The 26,452-nt window shown below is 40.6% G+C and overlaps 1 protein-coding gene and 1 long non-coding RNA gene across 11 annotated transcripts in view; both read right to left on the reverse strand.

Annotated features, from left to right (window-relative positions):
* Window positions 1–2,539: 2,539 nt before the first annotated feature.
* On the reverse strand, window positions 2,540–5,211 carry LOC129135714 (uncharacterized). Its single transcript, XR_008536729.2, has 3 exons — window positions 5,102–5,211; window positions 4,366–4,502; window positions 2,540–2,768 (listed from the first exon to the last, which is right to left on the reverse strand). It is a non-coding gene; the product is annotated as an uncharacterized LOC129135714 (long non-coding RNA).
* A 735-nt stretch (window positions 5,212–5,946) lies between these two features.
* Window positions 5,947–26,452, reverse strand: part of LYPLA1 (lysophospholipase 1) — a 54,925-nt gene continuing 34,419 nt past the window's right edge. For 5 of the 10 annotated variants that reach the window (XM_519760.4, XM_063817102.1, XM_063817106.1 and 2 more), the window contains 7 exons: window positions 24,848–24,913; window positions 22,428–22,475; window positions 21,361–21,431; window positions 14,466–14,539; window positions 12,056–12,157; window positions 10,416–10,592; window positions 5,947–7,690 (listed from right to left, as the gene is read on the reverse strand). In XM_519760.4, coding sequence (XP_519760.2) covers window positions 7,637–7,690; window positions 10,416–10,592; window positions 12,056–12,157; window positions 14,466–14,539; window positions 21,361–21,431; window positions 22,428–22,475; window positions 24,848–24,913 — 592 coding nt within the window. In that variant the 3' untranslated portion in view covers window positions 5,947–7,636. The remainder of the gene's footprint in view (window positions 7,691–10,415; window positions 10,593–12,055; window positions 12,158–14,465; window positions 14,540–21,360; window positions 21,432–22,427; window positions 22,476–24,847; window positions 24,914–26,452) is intronic. The other 5 variants (XM_063817103.1, XM_063817104.1, XM_054656742.2 and 2 more) reach the window with 3 other exon arrangements.

The following is a 26,452-nucleotide window of genomic DNA, read 5'->3' on the forward strand; positions in this document are numbered from 1 at the left end:
GCTGGGATTACAGGCATGAGCCACTGCGCCTAGCCCAGAGTACTATTTTTTAGCAAGAGAAAATGGTATTGCATTTAAAATTTTGATTTCCATGTGCTCACTGCTAGTATATAAAATGCACTTGATTTTTGCGTGTGTTTTACCTTTATCCAGTATTTTAGCCCCCAGATTAGCATTATTAGTTTCACAGTCATCAGTGCTTGTTTACTTACCCAAATGCTTATCACTGTTTCCAGTTCTCTGAATCTCTTTTCCTCTCATTCACTTTTCTTTTTCTCATAGAACAAACACCTTTAAAAAGTTCTGCCAGTAGTCATTTTCTCATAAACTATGTATTTAAAAATGGTTTTCTTTTGCCTTCAGTCAGAAAATTCCACATTGACATCTCCTCAACTTTTATATTAGGTTGGTGCAAAAGTAATTGAGGTTTTTGCCATTTTTTTTTAAAAAAAATGTGACAGCTTAAGTAGTTTCCTTTTCTCTGGTTGCCATTAAGATCTTTTTCTGGCCTGGAGTGGTGGATTATGCCTCTAATCCCAGGGTTTTAGGAGGCCACAATGGGAGGATGGTTTGAGGCCAGAGCCAGGAGTTCAAGACCAGCCTGGGCAACACAGTGAGACCCCATGTTTCTATAAAAATTTTAAAATTAGCTGGGCGTGGTGGCACATGCCTGTAGTCCCAGCTACTTGGAAGGCTGAGGTGGGAGGATTCCTTGAGCTTCTAAAATTCGAGGCTACGGTGAGCTATGATCATACCACTGCACTGCCAGCAAGAGAGCAAGAGACCATCTCTAAAGACAACAAATTCTGGTCGGGTGCGGTGGCTCACGCCTGTAATCCCAGCACTTTGGGAGGCCAAGGCAGGTGGATCATGAGGTCAGGAGATCGAGACCATCCTGGCTAACACAGTGAAACCGTCTCTACTAAAAATACAAAAAATTAGCCGGGCGTTGTGGCGGGCACCTGTAGTCCCAGCTACTCGGGAGGCTGAGGCAGAAGAAGAATGGCGTGAACCCGGGCGGCGGGGCTTGCAGTGGGCCAAGATCGCGCCACTGCACTCCAGCCTGGGCGGCAGAGCGAGACTCCGTCTCAAAAAAAAAAAAAGAAAACAAATTCTTTTTCTATGGTATTCTGTTTTGCTCTTCACCATCATGTGTCTCAGTGGAGATTTCACTTACTTATCTTGTTAGTAACTCATTTTTTGCTTCCTGAATTTGGGGTTTCTTACCTTTCTTGAAGTCTGGAAAAATATCAGCCATTTTATTTTATTTTTATTTTTTTTGCGACAGAGTCTCACTCTGTCGCCCAAGCTGGAGTGCAGTGGCGCGGATCTCAGCTCACTGCAGCCTCTGCCTCCTGGGGTCAAGCGATTCTTCTGCCTCAGCCCCCCGAGTGGTTGGGACTACAGGCAGGCGCCACCACGCCCAGCTAATTTTTGTATTTTTAGTAGAGATGGGGTTTCAACACACTGGCCAAGATAGTCTCGAACTCCTGACCTCGTGATCTGCCCACCTCGGCCTCCCAAAGTGCTGGGATTACAGGCGTGACCCACCGCACCCTGCAAACATCAGCCATTTTATAGTTCTCTCCATTCTGTTCTCTCCTTCTGCAACTTCTATTAAAGCCTGTATTGGACCTTTTTACTTTATTTTTGTAGTCTCTTACCCTCCCTTGTTTGCTGCGCTTGAGTAAATTCCTCAGAACTACCTTTAAAATCTGTTGTCTCTAATATAGTTTAACTCATCCATTGAATCTTTTTTCTTTTTCCTTTTTTTTACAGAGTCTCATTTGGTTGCCCAGGCTGGAGTGCAGTGGCACAATCTTGGCTTACTGCAACCTCTGCCCCCAGGATTCATGTGATTCTCCTGCCTCAGCCTCCTGAGTAGCTGAGATTACCAGCGCATGCCACCACGCCCAGCTAATTTTTGTAATTTTAGTAGAGATGGGGTTTCACCATATTGGCCAAGATAGTCTCGAACTCCTGACCTCGTGATCTGCCCACCTCGGTCTCCTAAAGTGCTGGGATTACAGGCGTGAGCCACCACACCTGGCCATTGAATCTTGTTTATAGGTCACAGGTTAACACAATTTAAAATCTAAAGCGTGGGTACAGGGTTCAGTTTGGAAAGATGAAGTTCTTGAGATGAATGGTGGTGATGGTTGCATAATGTGAATGTACTTAATGCTACTGAAGCATACAGGTAAAAGTAGTTAAAATGGTGAATTTTGTTATGTATTCAGATTTTTAAATCTGTGTTAGAATAAACAATGTATCCCAAAGGCAGGATTCCTCTCTCCCACTCCTATCCTTATTCACTTCATTCCTTCCCTATTCACGCTCCATAGATATAACTACTTTTATTACACTCTTCAAATGTCCTTTCAGTGTTTTTTTAAATGCAAATTCTAGCCAAGTCAAGTATATGGTCTTATTTCCTCCACCCCTTTCAGTTTTTTACATTTTTTTCATCCGATAACCTAAATCCTTTCCTAACGAATTCAGTGCACCTTATTTTTTAATAGCTGCCTAACATTCCATTGCGTAAATGTTCATGGTTTATTTAGCTGGTCCACTTTCATTCAACTTTGGGTTGCATCAAACATTGTGCTGTCACAAATAACACTTGTCCAGAGATGAGGTCTCACTCTGTTGCCCAGGCTGGAGTGCAGTGGTGTGGTAATAGTTCAATGCAGCCTCGCACTCGGCTCAAGGGATCCTTCCAGCTTGACCTCTGGAATAGCTGGGATTACTGGCAAGCGCCATCACTCCTAGATGAAAATTTTCATTTGAAAAGGCTGTTTTTCATTTTTTGAACCTTTTTTCAAATCTGCATTTTTTATTTTTGAGACGGAGTCTCGCTCTGTCGCCCAGGCTGGAGTCAGTGGTGTGATCTCAGCTCACTGCAACCTCCGCCTCCCGGATTCAAATGATTCTCCTGCCTCAGCCTCCTGAGTAGCTGGGACTACAGGCGTGCACCACCACACCTGGCTAATTTTTGTATTTTTAGTAGAGATGGGGTTTCACCATACTGGCCAGGCTGGTCTTGAACTCCTGATCTCATGATCCACCTGCCTCAGCCTCCCAAAGTGCTGGGAAAACAGGCATGAGCCACTGCACCTGACCCTATTTATTTTTTAGGCAAAGTTTACTTTTGTTGCCCAGGCTGTAGTGCAATGGTGCAAAATCGGTTCACTACAGCCTCCTGGGTTCAAGCAATTCACCTGCCTCAGCCTCCCAAGTAGCTGGGATTACAGGCATGTGCTATCACTCCCGGCTAATTTCATATTTTTGGTAGAGACGGGGTTTCACCACCTTGGTTAGGCTGGTCTCGAACTCCTGACCTCAAGGGATCCACCCTCCTTGGCCTCTCAAAGTGCTGGGATTACAGGTGTGAGCCACCACACCCGGCCTCAAATCTGCGTTTTATACTGTTACTCTTTTTCACTTACTCTTCCGCTTTTTTGAGACAGTCTTGCTGTCACCCAGGCTGGAGTGCAGTGGCATGATCTTGGCTCACTGCAACCTCCACCTCCCAGGTTCAAGTGATTGTCTTGCCTCAGCATCCCAAGTAGCTGGGATTACAGGTGCACGCCACCATGCCCAGCTAATTTTTGCATTTTTAGTAGAGATGGGGTTTTACCATGTTGACCAGGCTGGTCTCTAACTCCTACCTTCAACTGATCCACTCGCCTCAGCCTCCCAAAGTGCCGGTATTACAGGTGTGAGGGAGCCACCGTGCCCAGCCTTCCTTTTATCTTTCGGGTCACCTGGTATTCAGCTGTAGGTAAACCATTCCCTCTTATGATTTGAAATGTGGGGGCTCTGAGCTCATTTTTGACAAGGTTAAATTTATGCAACCTCAGAATTTAAATTCTGAGGCTGTCGGTCTTCATAAAGTATTTGTTTGCTTCTTCCAGGTACCTGAGAGTAAAGCCAGTCCAGGGAGATTCTTGACGTTAATATTTAACTTCGTGTGTTGACAGACCACATAAATGGTATATACCTTGAAAATCAAAATGCACATGAACACAAACTCCTGGTGAAAAAGTTTTGAGGGATGATTTCATCTCTCCCAGTCCACTGCCCAGACCAAAACAGGCAAGTTTCCCTCCACTTCCCTATGCTGGGGGGTGACGGGGTGGAAGGGGCCAGATTTTTTTTTTCCTAGTTCACCTATGTGCACTGCCCTTAAAAGGGTCCTGGCTTGGCTGGGCATGGTGGCTGTTTGTAATCCCAGCACTTTGGGACGCTGCGGTGAGATCACTTGAGCCAAGGAGTTCGAGACCATCCTGGGCAACATAGCAAGACCCCATCTCTACAAAAACATTTTAAAATAAAAAAAATAAGGGTGAATTACTTACATACCTTATCTCATCTTAAGCCCCAAAGTTAACTGTGTCATGCGGGTTTTTAGTTCCCTTTTAGTTCTCTCCGGCCACTGGAGATTGTACTTTATGGTGAGCTGATTTGTATCATAGTTCCACTCAGCATTTCCATGTGTCCTGTATTATATGAAATACACATCATTTGTGTGTTTCAAAGCATTTAAATTACCCCACTGGGGCACAGAGCAAGGTTGTAAAGACCATGAAGTTAGGCACATGAATTTGAATCCTGGCTCTTGCACATTAATAGCTCTGGAATCCTAAGTAAATAGTTTCCCTCTCTAGAGTTTCCTCTTCTGTAAAATCAAGATGGTTGATCAGAGGACTATATGCTTAAAGGATATAAAATGCTTAGTATAGTGCCCAGCATATATTAAATAATTACATTTTCATTTTTTAGTAATTTCTACAAAATAAAATGGTACTTGTTAAGAGGGTTTAAAACTATACTTTCAAAATGCAGCAGTAAGAGTGGCTGCAACAGTAGGCAAATCACCCAACTATTTACATATAGATACAACTATTGTTACCCATTGGTAATTAGATCATAACAGTCAGTACCAAGCTCTGACCGCATTTAGTAGTTAACAAAATTATTTTTAAAAGGATCATGAACTAAAGATTATCATATGAAATACAGTGCTGATGTGAAAGATGAACATTTTATAAAACGAACTGAAGTTAGAGACAACATATTTGGTCCAGAATTTTCTTACCACGAGAACTATCCAAAAATTGAACAAGCCGCATCACAAAAAAGTGAGGTGGTCACTTAAGTATCCAAAAGCAGAAAGCGAAGGACTGCTTAACAGAACAGAAGGAATTCCTATATTCGGAAAAGTCAGAAGTCAGTGTTGAAATAAAGGAGAAAAACTACTTGGATAACTGACTTATGACACTAGTTTAAAAAACCCAGTGAATACTACATTAAAGAAAAAGACCGGGCACAGTGGCTCACGCCTATAATCCCAGCACTTTGGGAGGCTGAAGCGGGTGGATCACCTGAGGTCAGGAGTTGGAGACCAGCTTGGCCAACGTGGCAAAACCCTGTCTCTACTAAAAATACAAAAATTAGCTGGGCATGGTGGTGGGCTCCTGTAATCCCAGCTACTTAGGAGGCTGAGGCAGGAGAATCACTTGAACCCGGGAGGCAGAGGTTGCAGTGAGCCGAGATCGCACCACTGCACCCCAGCCTGGGTGACAGAATAGGACTCTGTCTCAAAAAAATAAAATAAAATAAAATAAAATAAAATAAAATAAAATAAAATTTAAAAAGAGTTAAGAAAAAGACAAAAGAAAAAGATAAACACCAAATAAAACTTCTTAAATAGGTAGAAACATTGAAAACCAAATTTGGGAAATTTTTTTTTAGCCAATTAAAACTGAATAACATGAGATTATTTCTTATGCCTGGTTCCATTCTAAGTCAACCACACCATCATCAAAATTTCTCTCTCTGAATATATATTCTTTTAAGTACATTGTTATTTTCCTCCATTGCATTATAGACATTCATTCCAAATGTTAACATTCCAAATATTAAAATACTCAAAGTCACAGAAAAGTCAGAATTAAATTTTATTTCACATTGATAGAAACCATGAAAAACATTTACATTTTCCCATGTTACAGCACAATATTTCAATGGAATATTTCTTGCCATAAATAATATCTTGCTGATTTGTAGAAGTGAAATAACAGTTTATGTTCTTCAAGGTAAAGAAAAATGACATAGTAAATGATTGTTTAAAATTTTTAAATCCAGACATAAACATATGGCTTCATTATTAACATCCTGTATAGTCCATTACTAAATTATTTCCATTATCAATTAGCACCCATTTATAAAGATGCATTCTTAATATTGTTTTGGTCAGCTGGAATACAGCAGAAAAATTAACACAGTTGAGAAATATCAAGCATACATTTTTGCTACATATTAATCTGTATGGTAACTACACTTTATGGTATAGGGTTCTGACTAGCCTTTATTACCCATAAGTTTGTTTTCAAATAATTTTTACCAGTAATCTGGAAATTTTGACAATTTAAAATGATTGCTATTTTTATGTTTGCATGAAAAACTAATACAAAAAATAATTTGACTAAAGTGAAAATTTCAAATAAGTCCACTGGCAGATGAAAATAAAGCAAAAAATTACAATAGATTCCTCATCTTCTACAGTAGTTGGTTTCAAATGTGTACAAAGTAAACTCTATGCTATGAGAAGATGAAATCATCTTAGAAGTTAGTTTTTAAGATCAGTCTTAAAGATATTTCAGAACATACTAGAATATGATCTAATTATTCTTTCAGTTGTTTACAGAAAAATGAAACCACAGAATTATTCCTGTTACCTGGGATGAAGATCCTAATAGCTAGGTGTAAATTTGGATAAGGTACAGTAATTCGAAATAAGTAGTGCATGAAGTTTTAATGTCTGGTTTCTCTATAAAGCATAAATAGATTTTAAATACCTTATATCTGTGACCCAGAATGTCAAATTACAGTATGTATTGACAGTAGCTGTCTATTGCAGAGAGGCAATACTTGGTCTGCTATGAAGGACAATAAAGAAAAAACAAACTTTTTTTTTTTCTTGAGAGAAAAGAGTATTAAATAGAAATAATATCAGGGAAAATAAAAGCCTGGTCCCAAAATAAAAGGGCCATTAATTGAAGAGAACGATTTTACTTTTTCTTGACAATAAGCAGCATTATCCCTATTATTAGGAATAATGTAATACCACCTCATTCTTATTATGTATTATAATCATTATGTATATATGAACACACATATAAAAATACAGACACTGCATGGTGACTAAGCAATTTTGGAATAAATCCATAGACTAAGTCACAGCATGCATAAATTGTTTATATCTTAACTGCTCATTTATACCTGAACAAATTTTCATTAAGCATACTGCTAATTTTCAAATGATGTAATAAAAAATCTGGTGGCAGTACTGTATTATTTTGCTGAATTACATTTGAGAAAAAAGAAGCTACCTGCTTCATCTATTCTAATATAGTAGATCCTGGGTCGTCTTATAAGAATACATGTATAGAAACTTAAAAGATCATAAATTTCTCATGAGGAGATATTATTTGATCTGTGTTATTGGCATGTATTTGCAAAACATTTTAACACTGCAAAACATTAGAAATTTGAAGACTGGGCATGGGAAAAGGTTTATACTCTACTACAATGATGCTGGTGTACTTCTACACAAGGCCTCTTAGTGACGTCAATCAATTGGAGGTAGGAGTTTATCAATGAATTGCTTGACATCCATCATTTCCTGTTTGGAATAAAGTAATTTAATAGGTAGGTAGTTATGTAAGTCAGAAATTAAATTCCCACTAAAATGCCACTAATCAAATCTATGGTATGCATAAAGGTGAAATCACATTTTTACTAAAATTAAATAAGACAAAAGAGAAATGAGGCTCCAACAGAAATTTCAGGACATTTCCTATCATGATTATTGTACACTGAAATGACAGCTCCCATCCAGTATCTAGTTCTGCATCTTCCTATACTGGAACAATATAAGACACTGGGGAGCAGGGAAGTTTAGAAGCGATGGTGCCTACACTGAGAAGTCTCAGTAAGTGAACAATTACTGACAACTAAGTATGAGTGACAAAGCAGAGCTTCTACCATTCTTCAAACTGAATTATGCGCTAAATCCATAGCATTAACTATGTTGTGTCTTTCATAAAGAATTACATACAACTAACCATTTGATAGAGAGCATGTACCTAAGATGTTCCTGGGAAGATATGAACATTAATATACCAAAGATTTATCATAGAAGAAACTTTCTCCTCTTAGCCTCTTGCATTTGGCTCAGTTTTCTCACCTCCCTCAAACTCACTTCCTGCTATCAGCTCTTATATTTCAAGGCCTTACTTAGCCTCACAGTGCCAAATAGTAGCAATGCAGCTAACTTTCAGCCTTGTAATTTAGTCACTCAGAAAAGAGCCCCAGCATGAAAGTGTTCTATTTCACAATACTCTGAAGTCCCAAAGAGTTTCCTGTGAGATCACCTCCCACTATCCTACTTCTCCTCATTTTCTGCTCCTCCTCATTCAGCCCAGAGTTGTTGTAGACTCATCTATAGAGCTTTTATGAAGCTCCAGGGTATTTGTGATACAAAGCCCATGAAGAAAACAGCTGCTCTAGAGACCTTCAGTCCCTCTTGCACACATTAAGGGTTCCAGGACTTCCCCTGCCCTCTCTTTTCTGGATTCAACACTGTAATACTCTATATCAGTAGGGGAACACCCTAGGTTCAGGTTCCCAGGCACCCTTGTCTTTCTGGATAAATCATATTACCACCTCTTTCTCCATCCCTAAATTATTTAACCCAGGCTGAGTGGTTGTAAAACTGTCAGTGTGACTATCTCACTAGGAATCAATTTTTACTCTAGGTCTTCTCAAGCCGCCAGACCTATCCAGGCCTCCGGCCTCCTTCATTCTATCAAGTGATCGCACCTTCTACTTGACTGAAAAGATAAGCACATCTAATATGAGCTCCCAAGCACTCTCTTCTCTCTCCATCTCCTGTTTATATTCATCCATCCTTTCTTTTTTTCTTTTTTTTAGGGTCTCACTCTGTCACTCAGGCTGGAGTGCAGGGTGCCAACATGGCTCACTGCAGCAGCAACCTCTGGAGATCAAGTAATCCTCTCGCCTCAGCCTCTAGAGTAATTGGAACCACAGGTGCCCGCCACCTCACCCGGCCTGTCCTCTTCTATCTTGATTGAAAATGGTTTTCTCCTCTTTTAAGGCAAGCACTATACATCTCAGGACTTAATTCTATTCTATGATCCCTCTGAGAATGCCTCTATCACACAATCCTTTGCATTTTGGCTTTATCTACCCAAACATCCAAGGTCACAGGTGGCTTAATATTGGGTACTTTCTTCCTATTTCTCCTTAATCCTTCTCTGGAACACATTACACATCTCCTTCCCACTCTGAAATTCTCTCCACCCATACTCTCAACACCTAACTCCTTTTCTCATTAGGCTAAACTGTAATGTGTCCCCCAAAGTTCTATCCCTGAGCTTTTTTTCTTATAATGCTTTCTCAAGATAATTCTTCGTTGATCAATTATATTAGTAATTATTTCAAATCTCCATTTCCAGGCTTGAACTTCAGACAAGTATTTCCAATATCCTATTTTGATACTGTGGGGGCACATCGATCTCAATACATTAAACTCAGTATTATCTCCTTCCTTTACTCTAAAACTGTTTCTTGCACCTACTTTTTATGATGGCATCAGAGCTAGAAATCTCAGGCCCTTTTGATACTTCCTTGGTTACTACACCCCATATAATTAATCTCTAAATCCTACTGGATCACCTGTCTCTAGAATGTAGATCAGATCACATCTCACTTCAACCAAAAACACTGACAGCTTCCTGCTGCCTAGAGAGTAAGTCCAGTAAGTCCCTTCTCAGCACAAACAGTCTCTGTTCCCTATGTCTTCTGTCCTATCACGCCCAGCTTTTCCTAAGACTGAATGGCTTGCTTTTCCTGTCCTATAGTTCTTTCTCTGCACATTTGCTATCCAAATCCCACCGTTTTTCAAAATCTAGCTGTTTCATCATGGTCTCAGTGCCTCCTAAGATAAAATTAATCTCTTCTCAGTTTTTCAGGGCACCTTTTGTTATTTTCCAAGGGAACTTTTTAAAGCTTCTAATACAATGTATATCACATTCTGCTATCCATACAGTTACTTAGACATGCATCTTTCTATTAAATGTTATCTTAAATTTTAATGAAAGGGAATGTTTATTATTCATCTTTGAATTATGTACAATGCTATGTATAATAGCCAATCAGTAAATATTTGTTGAATTAAGTTGAATACACACTCATCTAATGACTGCTAACTTATGACTCAATATGAATTAACTCATTTAAATCCCCATTCAAATGTTACTTTTCTTGAAAATATCACATGAAAAAAGTTACAAATATGGCGCTGATCACTGCTTCTAGACACCTACCTGTTGACACGAACTGTGCATCATACCTTCATAGGTTTTAAAGGTCACATTGGCTGGATTCACCAATGTTTTTAGTTTTTCAACCGTAAGAGAACCAAACATCAGGGGAACCAACGGGTCACAATCCCCATGGCACTGGAGAATAGAAATATCTCTATTAGCACCACCGATAGGACCCTGCAAAAAGCAAAAGAAGAAATAGTATTATTTTTGTAAAAGTATAGGACACTATGCCAGGCATTTAAAATTGTACATAAATATGCATATATATAACATATTAGAAGTTATATTTGGCCAAAAAAATAAAATTCCTTCATCCATATACTCACCACATCCCTTTGACTTCTATAGGATGTATGATCACCTTGCCTCATATTATAATATATATCTTCCCAATGAATGAGTTCCTTGAAGCAGATTATATATACTTTTTTTGTTTCGTTTAGTTTTTTTGAGACGGAGTCTTGCTCTGTTGCCCAGGCTGGAGTGCAGTGGCGTGATCTCAGCTCACTGCAACCTCTGCCTCCCAGGTTCAAGCAATTCTCCTGCCTCAGCCTCCCAAGTAGCTGGGATTACAGGCATGTGCCACCATGCCCAGCTAATTTTTTTGTATTTTTTAGTAGAGACAGGGTTTCACTGTGTTACCCAGGATGGTCTCAATCTCCTGACCTTGTGATCCACCTGCCTTGGCCTCCGAAAGTGCGGGGATTACAGGCGTGAGCCACTGCACCCAGCCAAGCAGATTATATTTTAATCCATCTTTATATTTTCAGCTTTTTTTTGTTTGTTTGGTTGGTTGTTTTAGTATTTTGAGTTGCTGTTTTATTCAGCTGTCTTTTTTTTTTTTTTCCCCCAAAGACAGTCTTGCTCTGTTACCCAGGCTGGAGTGAAGTGGCACAATCGTGGCTCACTGCAACTTCCACCTCCTGGGTTCAAGTGATTCTCATGCCTCAGCCTCCTGAGTAGCTGGGATTATAGGTGTGCACCACCATGCCCAGCTAATTTCTGTATTTTTAGTAGCTATGGGGTTTCACCATGTTGGCCAGGCTGGTCTTGAACTCCTGACCTGAGGTGATCCACCCGCCTCAGCCTCCCAAAGTGCTGGGATTACAGGCATGAGCCACCGCACCTGGTCTAAAAATAAGTATGATTTCCATATGTTAAAAAGAGTCCTAATTTTCATATATATCCTAAAATGTATCAAATCCTTCTAATATAAGATTTGTGACAATAAGGTTTCTTTCTAATTCCATTCTATGTACTCCACAATACAGACAGTATAGCGTACAGAAATAAGGCCTAGTAATATATCACAAAAGTCTAAGAAAATTATTTTTAAAAAAGGATGAGTGCTGTAAGTGGAGGACTTGGTGATGGTGATGTGTCAGTGCAGCATTACTGACTGCAGCAAAGACATGGCTGTGGAGGTGGGGATGCTGATGGTGGGGAGGCTGTGCATGTGTGGGGACAGGAGGTAGATAGTAACTCTGTACCTTCTGCTCAGTTTTGCTGTGAATTTAAAACTGCTCCAAAAAATAAAGTTTATTAATAAAAAAAAAATAAGATGACTTTATCTCCAACATTATCTACTAGCTACCTTTAGCTCAGTAATCTCATGTTGAGTGCATCAACCAAGTTACCTGTGGAAAGGAAGCCCGAAGTGGAAGCCAGCAACTGAGTGCAGTGACACCTGCCAGTTTCTGCTGCATGGTAAGGGCAGTATATAAAGATAAAGCTCCTCCCTGAAAAGACAAGCAGGGAAAGTCAATGGAACACACACGCTTGCCCACAGCAATTTAGGGAATTTCTTGTTACTAATGATATCCATAAAAAAATCAAACTCGGTGGCTGGTGTCAAATCAAATCGGGCAAATAGCGGAAATACAAACACACCCCACCATGTCCTAAAGGATGCGGTTCTCTACACCAGAGAACATACAGACTTCCTTTCCGACGAGACATAGTTTGTACCATGGGAAACTGCTGCACTTACAACATGCCTTACGAATATTCTGAATTTATATTTTCTCCTTTGCAGAGTTTTAGGCATAAAATCCAATCTGGTCTTAAATTGGTATTACTTTTTTTTTTTTTTTTTTTTGAGATGGAGTTGCCCATCTTGTTGCCCAGGCTGGAGAGTAATGGTGCAATCTTGGCTCACCACAACCTCCGCCTCCTGAGTTCAAGCGATTCTCCTGCCTCAGCCTCCCGAGTAGCTGGGATTACAGGCATGCACCACCACACCCAGCTAATTTTGTATTTTTGGTAGAGATGGGGTTTCTCCATGTTGGTTAGGCTGGTCTCAAACTCCCAACCTCAGGTGATCCACCCGCCTCAGCCTCCCAAAGTGTTGGGATTACAGGTGTGAGCCACCGTGCCTGGCCCTTAAATTGGTATTACTTTCTAAATGAGAATTTAAGATAATAATAACTATTTAGCAGACACCTTCAGAGTATCTGCCTACCCAGCTCACAACATCCCGCATTCTGGAAGCTGTACTCCTGCCAGCATCCAGGAGCCCCATCACTCTGACCATGCCCATGGGTTACTGCAACACATGAGTACACGTGAGCCTTTCACATCCCAGGCAGTGATGTTTTCTCCTGGCACTGTGGAAATGGGATTCGATAACCACCAGTCACTCTCTGTGTGGCTACACCTGTAACATGTAAATTCAAGAGCTGGAAAAGCTATAGGCTGCAAAAGCCAAGATGGCCAATTGTTTATGGAAAGGTAAATGAAACAGACAAGCAAAGAAACAAGAGATGAGAGATGGTGAGCAAGGCCCAACTGCTTTTCAATTCCTAGCTACTTCCTGAGGCCTTGCCTCATTTTCCTCCTCAGTTTCCTTGATAGGATGCCACAGACTCACTGCTTACTCCTTGCTTGAGGTATTGAGTTGGTTTCTATATACTGTAATGAATGAATATCGAATATACAGACTCCCACATGAACTTGTTATTCTGGATCATTATTATTATTATTTTTGAGACAGAGTCTCAGCTCTGTTGCCCAGGCTGGAGTATAGTGGTGCGATCTTGGCTCACTGCAACCTCTGGCTCCTGGGTTCAAGTGATTTTCCTGCCTCAGCCTCTGGAGTAGCTGGAGTTACAGAGGCGCGCACCACCATGCCCGGCTAATTTTTGTATTTTTAGTAGAGACGGGGTTTCACCATGTTGGCTGGGCTGGTCTCGAACTCCTGACCTCAAGTGATCCGCCCACCTTGGCCTCCCAAAGTGCTGGGATTACAGGCGTGAGCCACCGCGCCTGGCCTGGATCATTAATTTCTGTCCCTATGTTTATGTCACAATGTGTATTACAATATACATTATCTGTGAATTTCAACAAACACGAAATCAGTAACACCTTTTCACTATATTGTATCAACAAATCTTTCTACTGAATTCTATCTTCTAAATAATTTCAGAATTCTGACATCTCCCTAATTAAGGTAATCCAAACATCTCCCTAATTAAGGTAATCCAAACACTAAGTTGCTAACTTAGAAGATTTACAGATGATAAGTTAGAGCATCTGGGGACTGGTTCCATGGCAAACAGCTTATATGCCGCAGTAGCCATGAAAGAAAGGTCCGTATGAGGAAGCTATGTCTGTGGAGGGAGTACAGAAAGCAGGGGAAAAAGTACAGAGACAAAGAAAAATGCCTAAAATAAACACCACATATTCATACCTAAAACCTGTAATACGTGAAGGTAAAGGGAAGAAATTCTCTTGTCTTCCACTTTACTGTTCCTATCAGTAGTCTCCTCCTATAGAGGGGACTCATGCCTGTGTTATCAGTTTTAATTAATTAAAAGGATACACTGTGTTAACTTAGAAATTTAATTACATGTGTACATGTGTATTATAGTTCTTTCAAGAAGAAATTAATTAGTTCCAGTACACTGAAACTTAATTAAACATCAAAGGTAAGTGTATCAGTCAAGATTCTATAACATCAAAAAAGACTACTCTATAGAAAGGATTAATGCACAGACTTCTAGATAAGTATACTGATGGTACTGACATTCCACTCAAATTTTATCTTACCTGAGAAAACCCTCCCAAAATAATTCTGTTAGAAGGAATGCCATTCTTCACTTCTTGATCAATCAAAGCTTTTACTAAAAACAACATGAAAGTTAGTCAGCAATACTTTCAGAGTTAAGCCCACTGATAAAATTTAAATTAGGAAAAAATTAGTAATAGAAAAGTGCAATTACTTTTAAGGTGGAAATGAGTGAAAAATTCAAAGCACTTCATTAAAATACAAAATTAGAATGTATTTTCATATGCCAACGGAGAACAATGTGAAAAGGAAATTTTAAAAAAATAAAATTTCCGATAGTCACACATAAAATTAAATACCTAGGAATTAAACAAAGAAGTGAACGGTCTCTATAATGAAAACTATAAAACACTGATGAAAGAGGACACCAAAAAATGGAAAAAAGATTCCATGGTCATGGATAAGAAGAACCAATAACAATATTGATTGTTATTGTTCATGAATTCTTCTAATCCATGACCATGGAATATTTTCCCCAAATCACCCAAAGCAATCTACAGATTCAATGCAATCTCTATGAAAATACCAATGACAATCTTCACAGAAATAGAAAAACAATCCTAATTTTTTTTTTTTTTTTTTTTTTGAGACAAAGTCTCGCTCTGTCACCCAGGCTGGAGTGCAGTGGCGCGATCTTGGCTCACTGCAAGCTCCGCCTACTGGATTCATGCCATTCTCCTGCCTCAGCCTCCCAAGTAGCTGGGACTACAGGTGCCCACCACCATGCCCGGCTAATTTTTTGTATTTTTAGTAGAGACGAGGTTTCACCATGTTAGCCAGGATGGTCGATCTCCTGAACTCGAGATCCGCCCGCCTCGGCCTCCCAAAGTACTAGGATTACAGGCATGAGCCACCGTGCCTGGCCCCCTAAAATTTATATGGAATCACAAAAGACTCAGAGTAGCCAAAGCTACCCTAAGCAAAAAGAATAAAATTAGAGGAATCACATTACTTTACTTCAAATTATACTACAGAGCTATAGTAACCAAAACTGCATGGTACTGGCATAAAAACAGACACATAGACTAAAGGAACAGAATAGAGAACCCAGAAACAAATCTATACACACACACCTACAGTGAATTCATTTTTGACAAAGTGTCAAGAACATACACTGGGGAAAAGACAGTCTCTTCAATAAAAATGGTACTGGGAAAACTGGATATCCATATGCAGAAGAATAAAATTAGACCCTATCTCTTGCTGTATACAAAAATCAAATCACAATAAACACTTAAATCTAAGATCTCAAACTATGAAACTACTACGAGAAAAAATTGGGGAAAATCTCCAGGACATTGGTCTGGGCAAAAATTTCTTGAGAAATACCCCACAAGCATATCAACCAAAGCAAAAATGGACAAATGGGATCACATCAAGTTAAAAAGCTTCTGCACAGCAAAGGATACAATCAACAAAGTGAGGAGACAACCCACAGAATGGGAGAAAATATTTGGAAACTACCCATCTGACAAGGGATTAATAACCAGAATATATAAGGAGCTTTAACAACTCTGTAGGAAAAAAATCTAATAATCTGATCAAAAAATGGGCCAGGCCGGGCACAGTGGTTCATGCCTGCAATCCCAGCACTTTGGGAGACCGAGGAGGGTGGGTTACGAGGTCAAGTGATCAAGACCATCCTGCCCAACGTGGTGAAACCCCGTATCTACTACAGATTAAAAAATTAGCTGGGCATGGTGGTGCGCACCTGTAGTCACAGCTACTTGGGAGGCTGAGGCAGGAGAATCACTTGAACTCGGGAGACGGAGGTTGCAGTGAGCCAAGATTGCACCACTGCACCCCAGCCTGGCGAAAGAGCAAGACTCTGTCTCAAAACAAACAACAACAACAAAAAAACGGGCCAAAGATCTGAATAGACATTTCCGAAAAGATGACATAAAAATGGCAAACAGGCATATGAAAAGGTGCCCAACATCACTGATCGCCAGCAAAATGCAAATCAAAACTACAATGAAATATCGTCTCACCCCAGTTAAAATGGTTTTTATTCAAAAGACAGTTAATAGCAAATGCTGGCGAGGATGTGGAGAAAAGAGAACCCTCATACACTGTTGGTGGGAATGTAAATTAGTACAACTACTATGGGGAACAGTTTGGAGGTTCCTCAAATAACTAAAAATTGAGCTACCATATGAACCAGCAATCCCACTGGATATATACTCAAAAGAAAGTATCTTTCTTTTAACTATATTTGGGTATATATCTTTTGGGATATATACCCAAAAGAAAGGAAATCAGTATATTGAAGAGATATCTGTACTCCCATGTTTGTTGTAGCACTGTTCCCAATAGCCAAGATTTGGAAGTAACCTATGTGTCCATCAACAGATGACTGGATGAAGAAAATGTGGTACATATACACAATGAAGTACTATTCAGCCATAAAAAAGAATGAGATCCAGTCATTTGCAACAACACAAGTGGAACTGGAGATCATTATGTTAAGGGAAATAAGCCAGACACAGAAAGACAAACATTGCATGTTCTCACTTTTTTGTGGGATCTAAAACTAACTGAACTAACAGACACAGACAGTAGTAGAAGTATGGTTATCAGAGGCTGGAAGGGTAGTCGGGGGCTGGAGGTGAGGTGCAGCTAGTTAATGGGTATAAAAAAAATAGAATAAGACCTACTATTTGACAGTACAATAGGGTGACTATAGTCAATAGTAACTTAGTATACATTTTAAAATAACTTACAAGAGTGTAAATGGATTCTTTGTAACTCAAAGGATAAATGCTTGAGGGGATGGACACCCCATTCTCCATGATGTGCTTATTTCACATTGCATCCCTGTATCAAAACATCTCACATACATATAAATATGTACACCTACTATGTACTCACAAAAATTGAAAATAAAAAAATAAAATTTTAATTAAAACTTCAATAATTTCCCATTAAATATTTTGTTAACAACAGTTCTTTCTCTCATCAAGAGATGGATTTTTAAAAAATTAATAGTTAATTCTGCTCATATATATTCCATGTTTCTCTCTTCAATGAACCATAGGCATTTGTACCTAAAAGTTGTCATTTTAAAATTGTACGTAGTTAAGTGTTTAAAATTGTACGTAGTTAAGTGTTGTACGTACTTAAGTTAATGGTTTAAAAAGTGTTTAAAACCATTCATTCTATTGTTTTTTAAAAAATCACAGAATTGGCCAGGCACAGTGGCTCACGCCTGTAATCCCAGCACTTTGGAAGGCTGAGGCCAGCAGATCAACTTGAGGCCAGGAGTTTGAGACCAGCCTGGCCAACATGGTGCAACACCGTCTGTACTAAAAATACAAAACGTAGCTGGGCATGGTGGCACAGGCCTGTAGTCCTAGCTACTTGGGAGGCTGAGACAGGAGAATCACTTGAACCCAGGAGGTGGAGGTTGCAGTGAGCTGAGATCGCGCCACTGCACTCCAGCCTGAGCAAGAGAGCAAGACTCCATCTCAAAAACAAACAAACAAAAAAACCCAGAATAAATCTCTTTTGCTCGCTCACACTCTCTCTCTGTGTCTCTGTCTCTGTCTCTCTCTCTCTCTCAAAACAGGGTCTCACTCTGTTGCTGACCTCCCAGGCTCAAGCAATCCTCCCACCTCAGACTCTCAAGCAGCTGAGGGGGCCACAGACATGCGCCACCACGCCCAGCTAATTTTGTTTATTTTTTGTAGAGACTCTTGCCCAGGCTGGTTTTGAACCCCTGGGCTGAAGTGATCCTCCTGCCTCAGCCTCTCAAAGTGCTAGGATTACAGGTATGAGCAACATCCCTTGGCCTCAATCACCTTTCACCTAAGGGTAAGGGCACTATGTACCCCCAACTATGTAACCTGAGCACTGTCTTCTTTGTTCAGTAGCACACTCTCTTTTGTTTTTTCTTTCCTGGCTGAGTCTGATTCTAATTTTCTCCAGTAAGTCATCACTTCAGAGAGGAAAGAAGTAACAAGTATTTCGTAGGCCAACTCTATTGTTAGGACAGAATCTTTCATTCTGGACCTCATGAGGCCCACGTATCTTCTTCACAGGGCCCAGGCCCTCCCTGTTTTCCATAGCATCTAACACTTACCCTCATACTTTTGTCATCTATTATTTTCAGACAAAATCCCAACTCTAGGATTCTAACTCTAATCTACTTTTTGATGATCCCATAAGTCAGTGTTGTTGGTTTGACATTCCCAAATATCTCACATATTTTGAATGTATTTTCCCTGTTTTAAAGACCTTAAAGAGTTATTTTAAAACAAAAGGGCTGCGCTCAGTGGCTCGTGCCTGTAATCCCAGTACTTTTGGGGAGGATCACCTGAGGGCAAGAGTTTCCCACCAGCCTGGACAACATAATGAGAATTCATATCTACAAAACAGTTTAAAAATGAGCCAGGCATGGTGGCACATGCCTGTAGTCCCAGCTACTCAGAAGCTGAGGCGGGAGAGTTGCTGGAGACCAGGAATTTGAGGCTGCAGTGAGATATGATCACCAACTGTACTCTAACCTGGGCGACAGTCTCTAAGTAACTATGTAAATAAAAAATTACCAAAAAGCAAAACAATTCACAGCCAGCCTGCCTTGCCATTGCTGCCCACACCCACCTACACCCACCCACACTCAAGAGTCACCAACCAGATTTTCCTGAAGGCAATCCCAGTCCTCACATTATTATACTTGTCAATATTTCAGTACATATGTGTAAAAGAAAAGCACATTCCTGTGCACCTGTGCATTTCTTTTCTTTTTTTTTTTTTTTTTGAGACGGAGTTTCACTCTTGTTGCCCAGGCTGGAGTGCAACAGTGGGATCTCAGCTCACTGTAGCCTCTGCCTCCCAGGTTCAAACAATTCTCCTGGCTCAGCCTCCCAAGTAGCTAGGATTACAGGCAGGCGCTACCATGCCCGGCTAATTTTGTATTTATAATAGAGACGGGGTTTCTCCATGTTGGTCAGCCTGATCTCGAACTCCCGACCTCAGGCGATCCACCCGCCTCAGCCTCCCAAAGTGCTGGGATTACAGGTGTGAGCCACCGTGCCCAGCCTCCTGTGCATTTGTTAAAAATAGACACGTCCCAGTAAGTTAGTATTCTGTTTCTCCCTCCGAACAACTAGAATTACCATAATCATAAAGAAGATGGACTCCTAACCAGAGACCAGGCTTTCGAGGTTTTGTAAAGCAGAGCTAATACTTCACAGGGGTGTCAAATGAGGTGCCCTGTAAGAAACACCTAGCTTGTAAACAGTTATGTGCTCAATCAGTGGCACTTGTTACTATTACCGCACTAACATTAACAACTTTTTTCTTCCTTTTTTTTTTTTTTTTTTTTTTTTGAGAGACACAGTCTCCCTCTGTCACCCAGGCTGGAGTGCAATGGCACAACCTCAGCTCACTGCAACCTCCACCTACTGGGTTCAAGCGATTCTCCTGCCTCAGCCTCCCGAGTAACTGGGATTACAGGTGCCCGCCACCATGCCTGGCTAATTTTTTTGTATTTTTAGTAGAGACGGGGTTTCACCATGTTGGCCAGGCTGGTCTCAAACTCCTGACCTCAGGTGATCTGCCTGCCTTGGCCTCTCAAAGTGCTGGGGTTACAGGCGTGAGCCACCGCACTTGACCACATTTTCACTGTTTCTTATCATTATACTCATTATATCATTATTTTCACTGTTATTCCAAGTCTCTTTAATGAAGATAACTGGCCAAAACTATTTTTTTTTTTTGAGACAGAGTTTCATTCTTGTTGCCCAAGCCGGAGTGCAATGGCGCAATCTTGGCTCACTGAAACCTCTGCCTCCTGGGTTCAAGCGATTCTCCTGCCTCAGCCTCCCAAGTAGCTGGAATTACAGGTGTGCGCCACCACGCCCAGCTAATTTTTTAATTTTTAGTAGAAACGGGGTTTCACTAGGTTAGCCAGGCTGGTCTCGAACTCCTGACCTCAGATGATCTGCCCACCTCGGCTTCCCAAAGTGCTGGGATTAAAGGCGTGAGCCACCACGCCCGGCTGGCCAAAACTATATAAACATTCTGCTGTTTTCTCCATTTTCCTATGTAAATCAAAGAAAAATTATTATATGTCTGACAGAGTTTAAAGTTGATAAATGCCATTTGTCCCCATCCACCTCATCTCCATTGCCTATACTCAAGTGAGTCCATGTGGACACTGTGGCAAACAAGTAACAGAGTGACCAGAAAGGAAAACAAGCCTGGGCAACACAGGGAGACCCTGTGTCTACAAAAAGAAAAAATTAAAACCTGGCGGGGCATGGTGGTGTGCGCCTCCGTGGTCCCAGCCTACTCAGGAGGATGAGGTGGAAGGGTCGCTTGAGTTCAGGAGGTCAAGGCTGCAGTGAGCTTTGATCACGCCACTGCATTCCAGGCTAGGTGACACAGCAAGACCCTCTCTGGGGGGCAGGGGGTAAAAGGAAGGAAACAGCAGTACCTCCTGAGATTATATAAATGTGGTTTTTTTTGGTTTGTTTTTGTTTTTGTTTTTCTGAGACGAAGTTTCGCTCTGGTTGCCCAGGCTGGAGCGCAGTGGGGCGATCTCAGCTCACTGCAACCTCCACCTCCCAGGTTCAAGCAACTATCCTGCCTCATCCTCTCAAGTGGCTGGGATTACAGGCGCCCACCACCATATCCAGCTAATTTTTTGTATTTTCAGTAGAGATGGGGTTTCACCATGCTGGCCAAGCTGGTCTTGAACTCCTGACCTTCAGGTGATCCACCCGCCTCTACCTCCCAAAGTACTGGGATTACAGGCGTGAGCCACCGTGCCGGGCCCAAATGTGTAATTTTTAACCAGTAGCGATATGATTACTAAATCTACTAAAAACATTTAAGAACACTTTTGGCTTTATAAACATTTTCTGTACTTACTATTTTCTGCTGCCTGTTTAATCCCAGATTCATCCTCCTGTGAATCTGGTGAAAGCCCAATAATATCAAACCTGTAAAATAAGGCAAAATCTTTTGATTCTAAGAAAAATCTATTATTGTAGTAAGTATATTTTACTACATTCATGGTAGCTTGGATTAAAAGGCTAACCAGAAATATTATTTTATTTTATTTTATTTATTTATCTATTTAATTAATTTATTTTTTGAGACGAAGTCTATTTATTTATTTATTTATTTATTTATTTTTTGAGATGAAGTCTCACTCTGTTGCTCAGGCTGAAGTGCAGTGGCATGATCTCTGCTCACTGCAGCCTCCCCCTCCCAGGTTGAAGCGATTCTCCTGTGTCAGTCTCCTGAGTAGCTGGTACTACAGGTGCATGCCACCACACCCGGCTAATTTTTGTATTTTTAGTAGACACGGGGTTTCACTATGTTGGCCAGGCTGGTCCTGAACTCCTGACCTCAGTTGATCAGCCTGCCTCTGCCTCCCAAAGTGCTGGGATTATAGGTGTGAGCCACCATGCCCGGCTAAAGTCATCGTTTTTTAACAGACCTGATGTTAGGAGTCTCAGAGAACAGTTAGGAAAAATCATAGTCTGGAAGTAGCATATAGGAACAAAAAACTGACCCTACTTTCTGACAGTAAAGTGCAGAGGGAATGTGAGGATATCTTCAGAGGGCTGGAAGGGAAGCGGTTTCCTTAAAAACAACCCAGACAGGCAAGAAATTGGAAAGAGGAAGAGGCTGTGGTTTAATAGGGGTCATTCGAATGTTGGGTTACTAAAACCAACAAAGGTTTATCAAGCAGCAGAAGATATTCTCCCACATGATTTTTATTCAAACACTCTCTCCTATTTCCTCTACCTGTATGTACAGCTCCTTAAGTTTACCCCTAAATCTAGAGTATAAAAATGTAAATAGAGGTTAACTATGCAACTTTGCAATTTAAAAAACAGCTAAATAAAAACTGCTGTACACAAAAGCATTTCTGATAACATTAAATAAGTAATATAATGTTCTTATTCAATAAGTAAATTCTTACTTACCATGAAGGCATAGCCATGTTCATATTTAATGTAACAGGCCTAACAGGCCTACATGGAAAAGAAAAAACAACAAAATCAGAATAACAACGCATAAAAACTGATAAATTCCATTAATCAAAAACAGATAATTGCTTGAGACCTACACAAAACTATATGCTACAGTTTTAACATATGAACTGTTTTATTTCATCCACACCTGTACAACTCTGCTTTCCACGTCCCTCCAAATGTGTTCTGAAGACAGAGCAACAGCAACAAAGGACGAAGCTTGACAGATACATTTTCCCTTCTCAACACCCTTACTTACTACTTTTGACTTCTCAGACACGAGAAGAGAAACCAGAAACCAAGACAGTTGGAAATGTATAAAACACGAGATTCCGGTATAGGGTTAAGGACAATGAGTGATTTATTACACTGATACTGTAGCATCAATTCTCATATGCTCAGATTACACTTTTCCTAATTTTCTAGTTCTTAGCTATGTACTTGCTTAAGAGAACTCTAAATAAATAAGGGAAACACAAAATTTGCCTAAGTGTCCATTATAGCCAATTCAAGTCTGTGATTAAAAATATGCTAGATAATCTGAATTCAGCTCCATCCAAAGGAAAGAAAAATAAGCACACTCTAACTACATCTCACCACTTTCCTCCTGATTCATGAAGTAAGTCCACCTTAGAGGTTACAAACTGTATCAAAATTTCTTTGAAAATACAAACTTCCTAGGTTGGGCAACAGCCTTTTAAAGCAGTTCAACTTGGGGCAAATATCAATATCCATTCCAACGTAATTAAGAATTCTGGGCCAGGCGGGGTGGGTCACGCCTGTAATCCCAGGACTTTGGGAGGCCGAGGCGGGCGGATCACCTGAGATCAGGAGTTTGAGACCAGCCCGGCCAACACGGTGAAACCCTGTCTCTATTAAAAATACAAAAAATTAGCCGGGCATGGTGGCAGGCGCCTGTAATTCCAGCTACTTGGGAGGCTGAGGCAGGAGAATCGCATGAACCCAGGAGGCAGAGGTTGCAGTAAACCAGGATTATGCCACTGCACTCCATCTTGAGCAACAGAGAGAGACTCCATCTCAAAAAAAAAGAAAAAGAATAAAAAGAATTCTGTCTCTTGCTTGAGCAGAATGATAGAGGACATAGCAACCCTAGCCACAGTATTCACTGTAGCCTAGAGGTAAGACAGACTGTATTTCAGGATAAAAAGAGGAAGAAATGTTTTCTTATCCAATCTTCTCAGCTGTTGTTCTTCTTCCCATTCCCTCTTTCATGTTTATGTATCTGTCCCAACTCTACTGCTACTACCACTTCTGGGGATGAATTACTAACAGACATGAGTATGTCCAATCCCTTCTTGTCTTCTCCACGGTTATTGCTTCTCAGCAACTTTTTGACCTAAATCAAGGGTGTCCCATCATTTGGTTTCCCTGGGCTACATTGGAAGAAGAATTGTCTTGGGCCACACATAAAAATACATGAACACTAACAATAGCTGATGAGGTAAAAAATAAAATAAAATAATATTTAAAAATCGCAAAAAAAAAAAAATCTCATAATGTTTTAAGAAAGTTTACTAATTTGTATTGGGCTGCATTCAAACTGACCTGGGCCACAGGTTGGATAAGCTTGACCTAATGTGCCAATCTTATTGATCTTCTAAGTTTGCTCAAAACTTTCAGAGCCAGAATTCAAAACAAGACCTATCATATTCCAAAGTCTGTGCTCTTTCCACAGTACATCAACATTGCCCCAAACGATAAAATTAAAGAGTGTTTTCAACATAATAAAGAGTTCTCACAAATCTAACAGGTAAATCCCCTTCAGAGATACCCTAGGGATATCCTAGAACTTTATAGATATTTGTATATCTAAGATAATTTTTCTGGGAGGCCAAGGCAGGTCGATCACTTGAGGTCAGGCATTTGAGAATAGCCTGGCCAACATGGTGAAACCCTACCTCTACTAAACATACAAAAATTAGCTGGGCGTGGTGGCACGTACCTGTAATCCCAGCTACTCTGGAGGCTGAGGCAGGAGAATCGCTTGAACCCAGGAGGTGGAGGTTGCAGTGAGCCGAGATCACGCCACTGCACTCCAGCCTGGGTGGCAGAGTGAGACTCTGTCTCAAAAATAAATAAATAAATAAATAAAATAATTTTTCTGGTCTTAAGTTCAGCTGACCTCCAAGACAGCAATATTTTAAATTGCTTAACGAAAGAGAAAAAGAGAAAAAAATCAATTTACCTAAGAAACCATTTTAGTTTTAAGGAATTCTACTAATCTTTATTTTTAAACAATATTTAAAAAGTAAAAATTAACTGTATTCAAATACTTTTCTGGAAGGGTAAAGCAATCACAATTGCTCCTCTCCAGACTCTGAATCACAAGCCTGAAGATCAGAAATACTCACGCATGCGGGCAGATATATTTGATATGTGAACTTCTGATACCTGCAAAGGCTTCTGCCCATCCGTGCCTGGTGGAAAAATCATTGAATAATGCTATTAGACACTGTTTTAAATCCCAGTAAGTAAGTAGCAGAAGAGTAACTTTAAAAAACTGTGAAGATAAATGTTAAATCCTAAAAATATGGGTTTTTTTGTTTGTTTGTTTGTTTTTTGAGATGGTGTCTCGCTCTGTCGCCCAGGCTGGAGTACAGTGGCGCGATCTCGGCTCACTGCAAGCTCCGTCTCCCGAGTTCACGCCATTCTCCTGCCTCAGCCTCCCAAGTAGCCGGGACTACAGGTGCCCGCTACCACGCCCGGCTAATTTTTTCTATTTTTTAGTAGAGACGGGGTTTCACCATGTTAGCCAGGATGGTCTTGATCTCCTGACCTCGTGATCCGCTCGCCTCGGCCTCCCAAAGTGCTGGGAATACAGGCGTGAGCCATCACACCCAGCCTAAAAATATCTTTAAAATGTGGGCCCTCAATACTATTAAAACAACACCATGAATCTAAAAAGAACCCAGCAGCTGTTAAGTTTTACCTAGGGATAAGGATGATTTCTCAGATTTCTGAACAGCAATGTGTGCCCCTTCAGATATTTCCACAGGGCTTCACAACTTCCAAACTATAGATATATTTTTAAAATGTCTTTATACGATGTGTTTATAAAGTAGGCAAGACAAATAATTAACATTTTACACAAAGAAAAAAAGCCTTGGCCGGGTGCAGTGGCTCACGCCTGTAATCCTAGCACTTTGGGAGGGTGAGGTAGGAAGATCACCTGAGGTCGGGAGTTCAAGACAAGCCTGCCCAACATAGTGAAACCCCATCTCTCCTAAAAATACAAAAATTAGCCAGGCATGGTGGTGTGCACCTGTAGTCCCAGCTACTCAGGAGGCTGAGGCAGGAGAATTGCTTGAACCCAGGAGGTGGAGGCTGCGGTGAGCCGAGATCACGCCACTGCACTCCAGCCTGGGCAACAGAGCGAGACTTCATCTCAAAAAAAAAGAAAAGAAAAAAAAGAAAAAGAAAAAAGCCTCAGATAAATAAACTAAATCAGTTGTCTAACATCTCTACATGCTTACTACACTATTTAAAAACAGTAACTTTCACCTGGGCACAGTGGCTCATGCTTACAAGCACTTTGGGAGACTGAAGCATGCGGATCACTTGAGTCCAGAGTTCGAGACCAGCCTGGCCAACATGGTGAAACCCTGTCTCTACTAAAAATACAAAAACTAGCTGGGCGTTTTTGTGCATTGCCTGTAATCCCAGCTACTCAGGAGGCTGAGGCAGGAGAATCGCTTGAACCAGGAGGCAGAGGTTGCAGTGAGCCACAAGACTGGACCACTGCACCCCAGCCTGGGCAACAGAGTGAGACTCCATCTCAAAATAAATAAATAAGTGAGTAAATAAAATAAAAACAGCAACTTTCGCTGAGCATGGTGGCTCATGTCTATAATACCAGCACTTTGAGAGGCTGAGGTAGGAGGACAGTTTGAGACCAGGAGTTTAAGACCAGCCTAAACAATATAGTAAGACCCACTCTACAGAAAACTTAAGAAAAA

The sequence above is a fragment of the Pan troglodytes genome, chromosome 7, assembly GCF_028858775.2.
Source record: "Pan troglodytes isolate AG18354 chromosome 7, NHGRI_mPanTro3-v2.0_pri, whole genome shotgun sequence".
Classification (NCBI taxonomy): Eukaryota; Metazoa; Chordata; class Mammalia; order Primates; family Hominidae; genus Pan; species Pan troglodytes.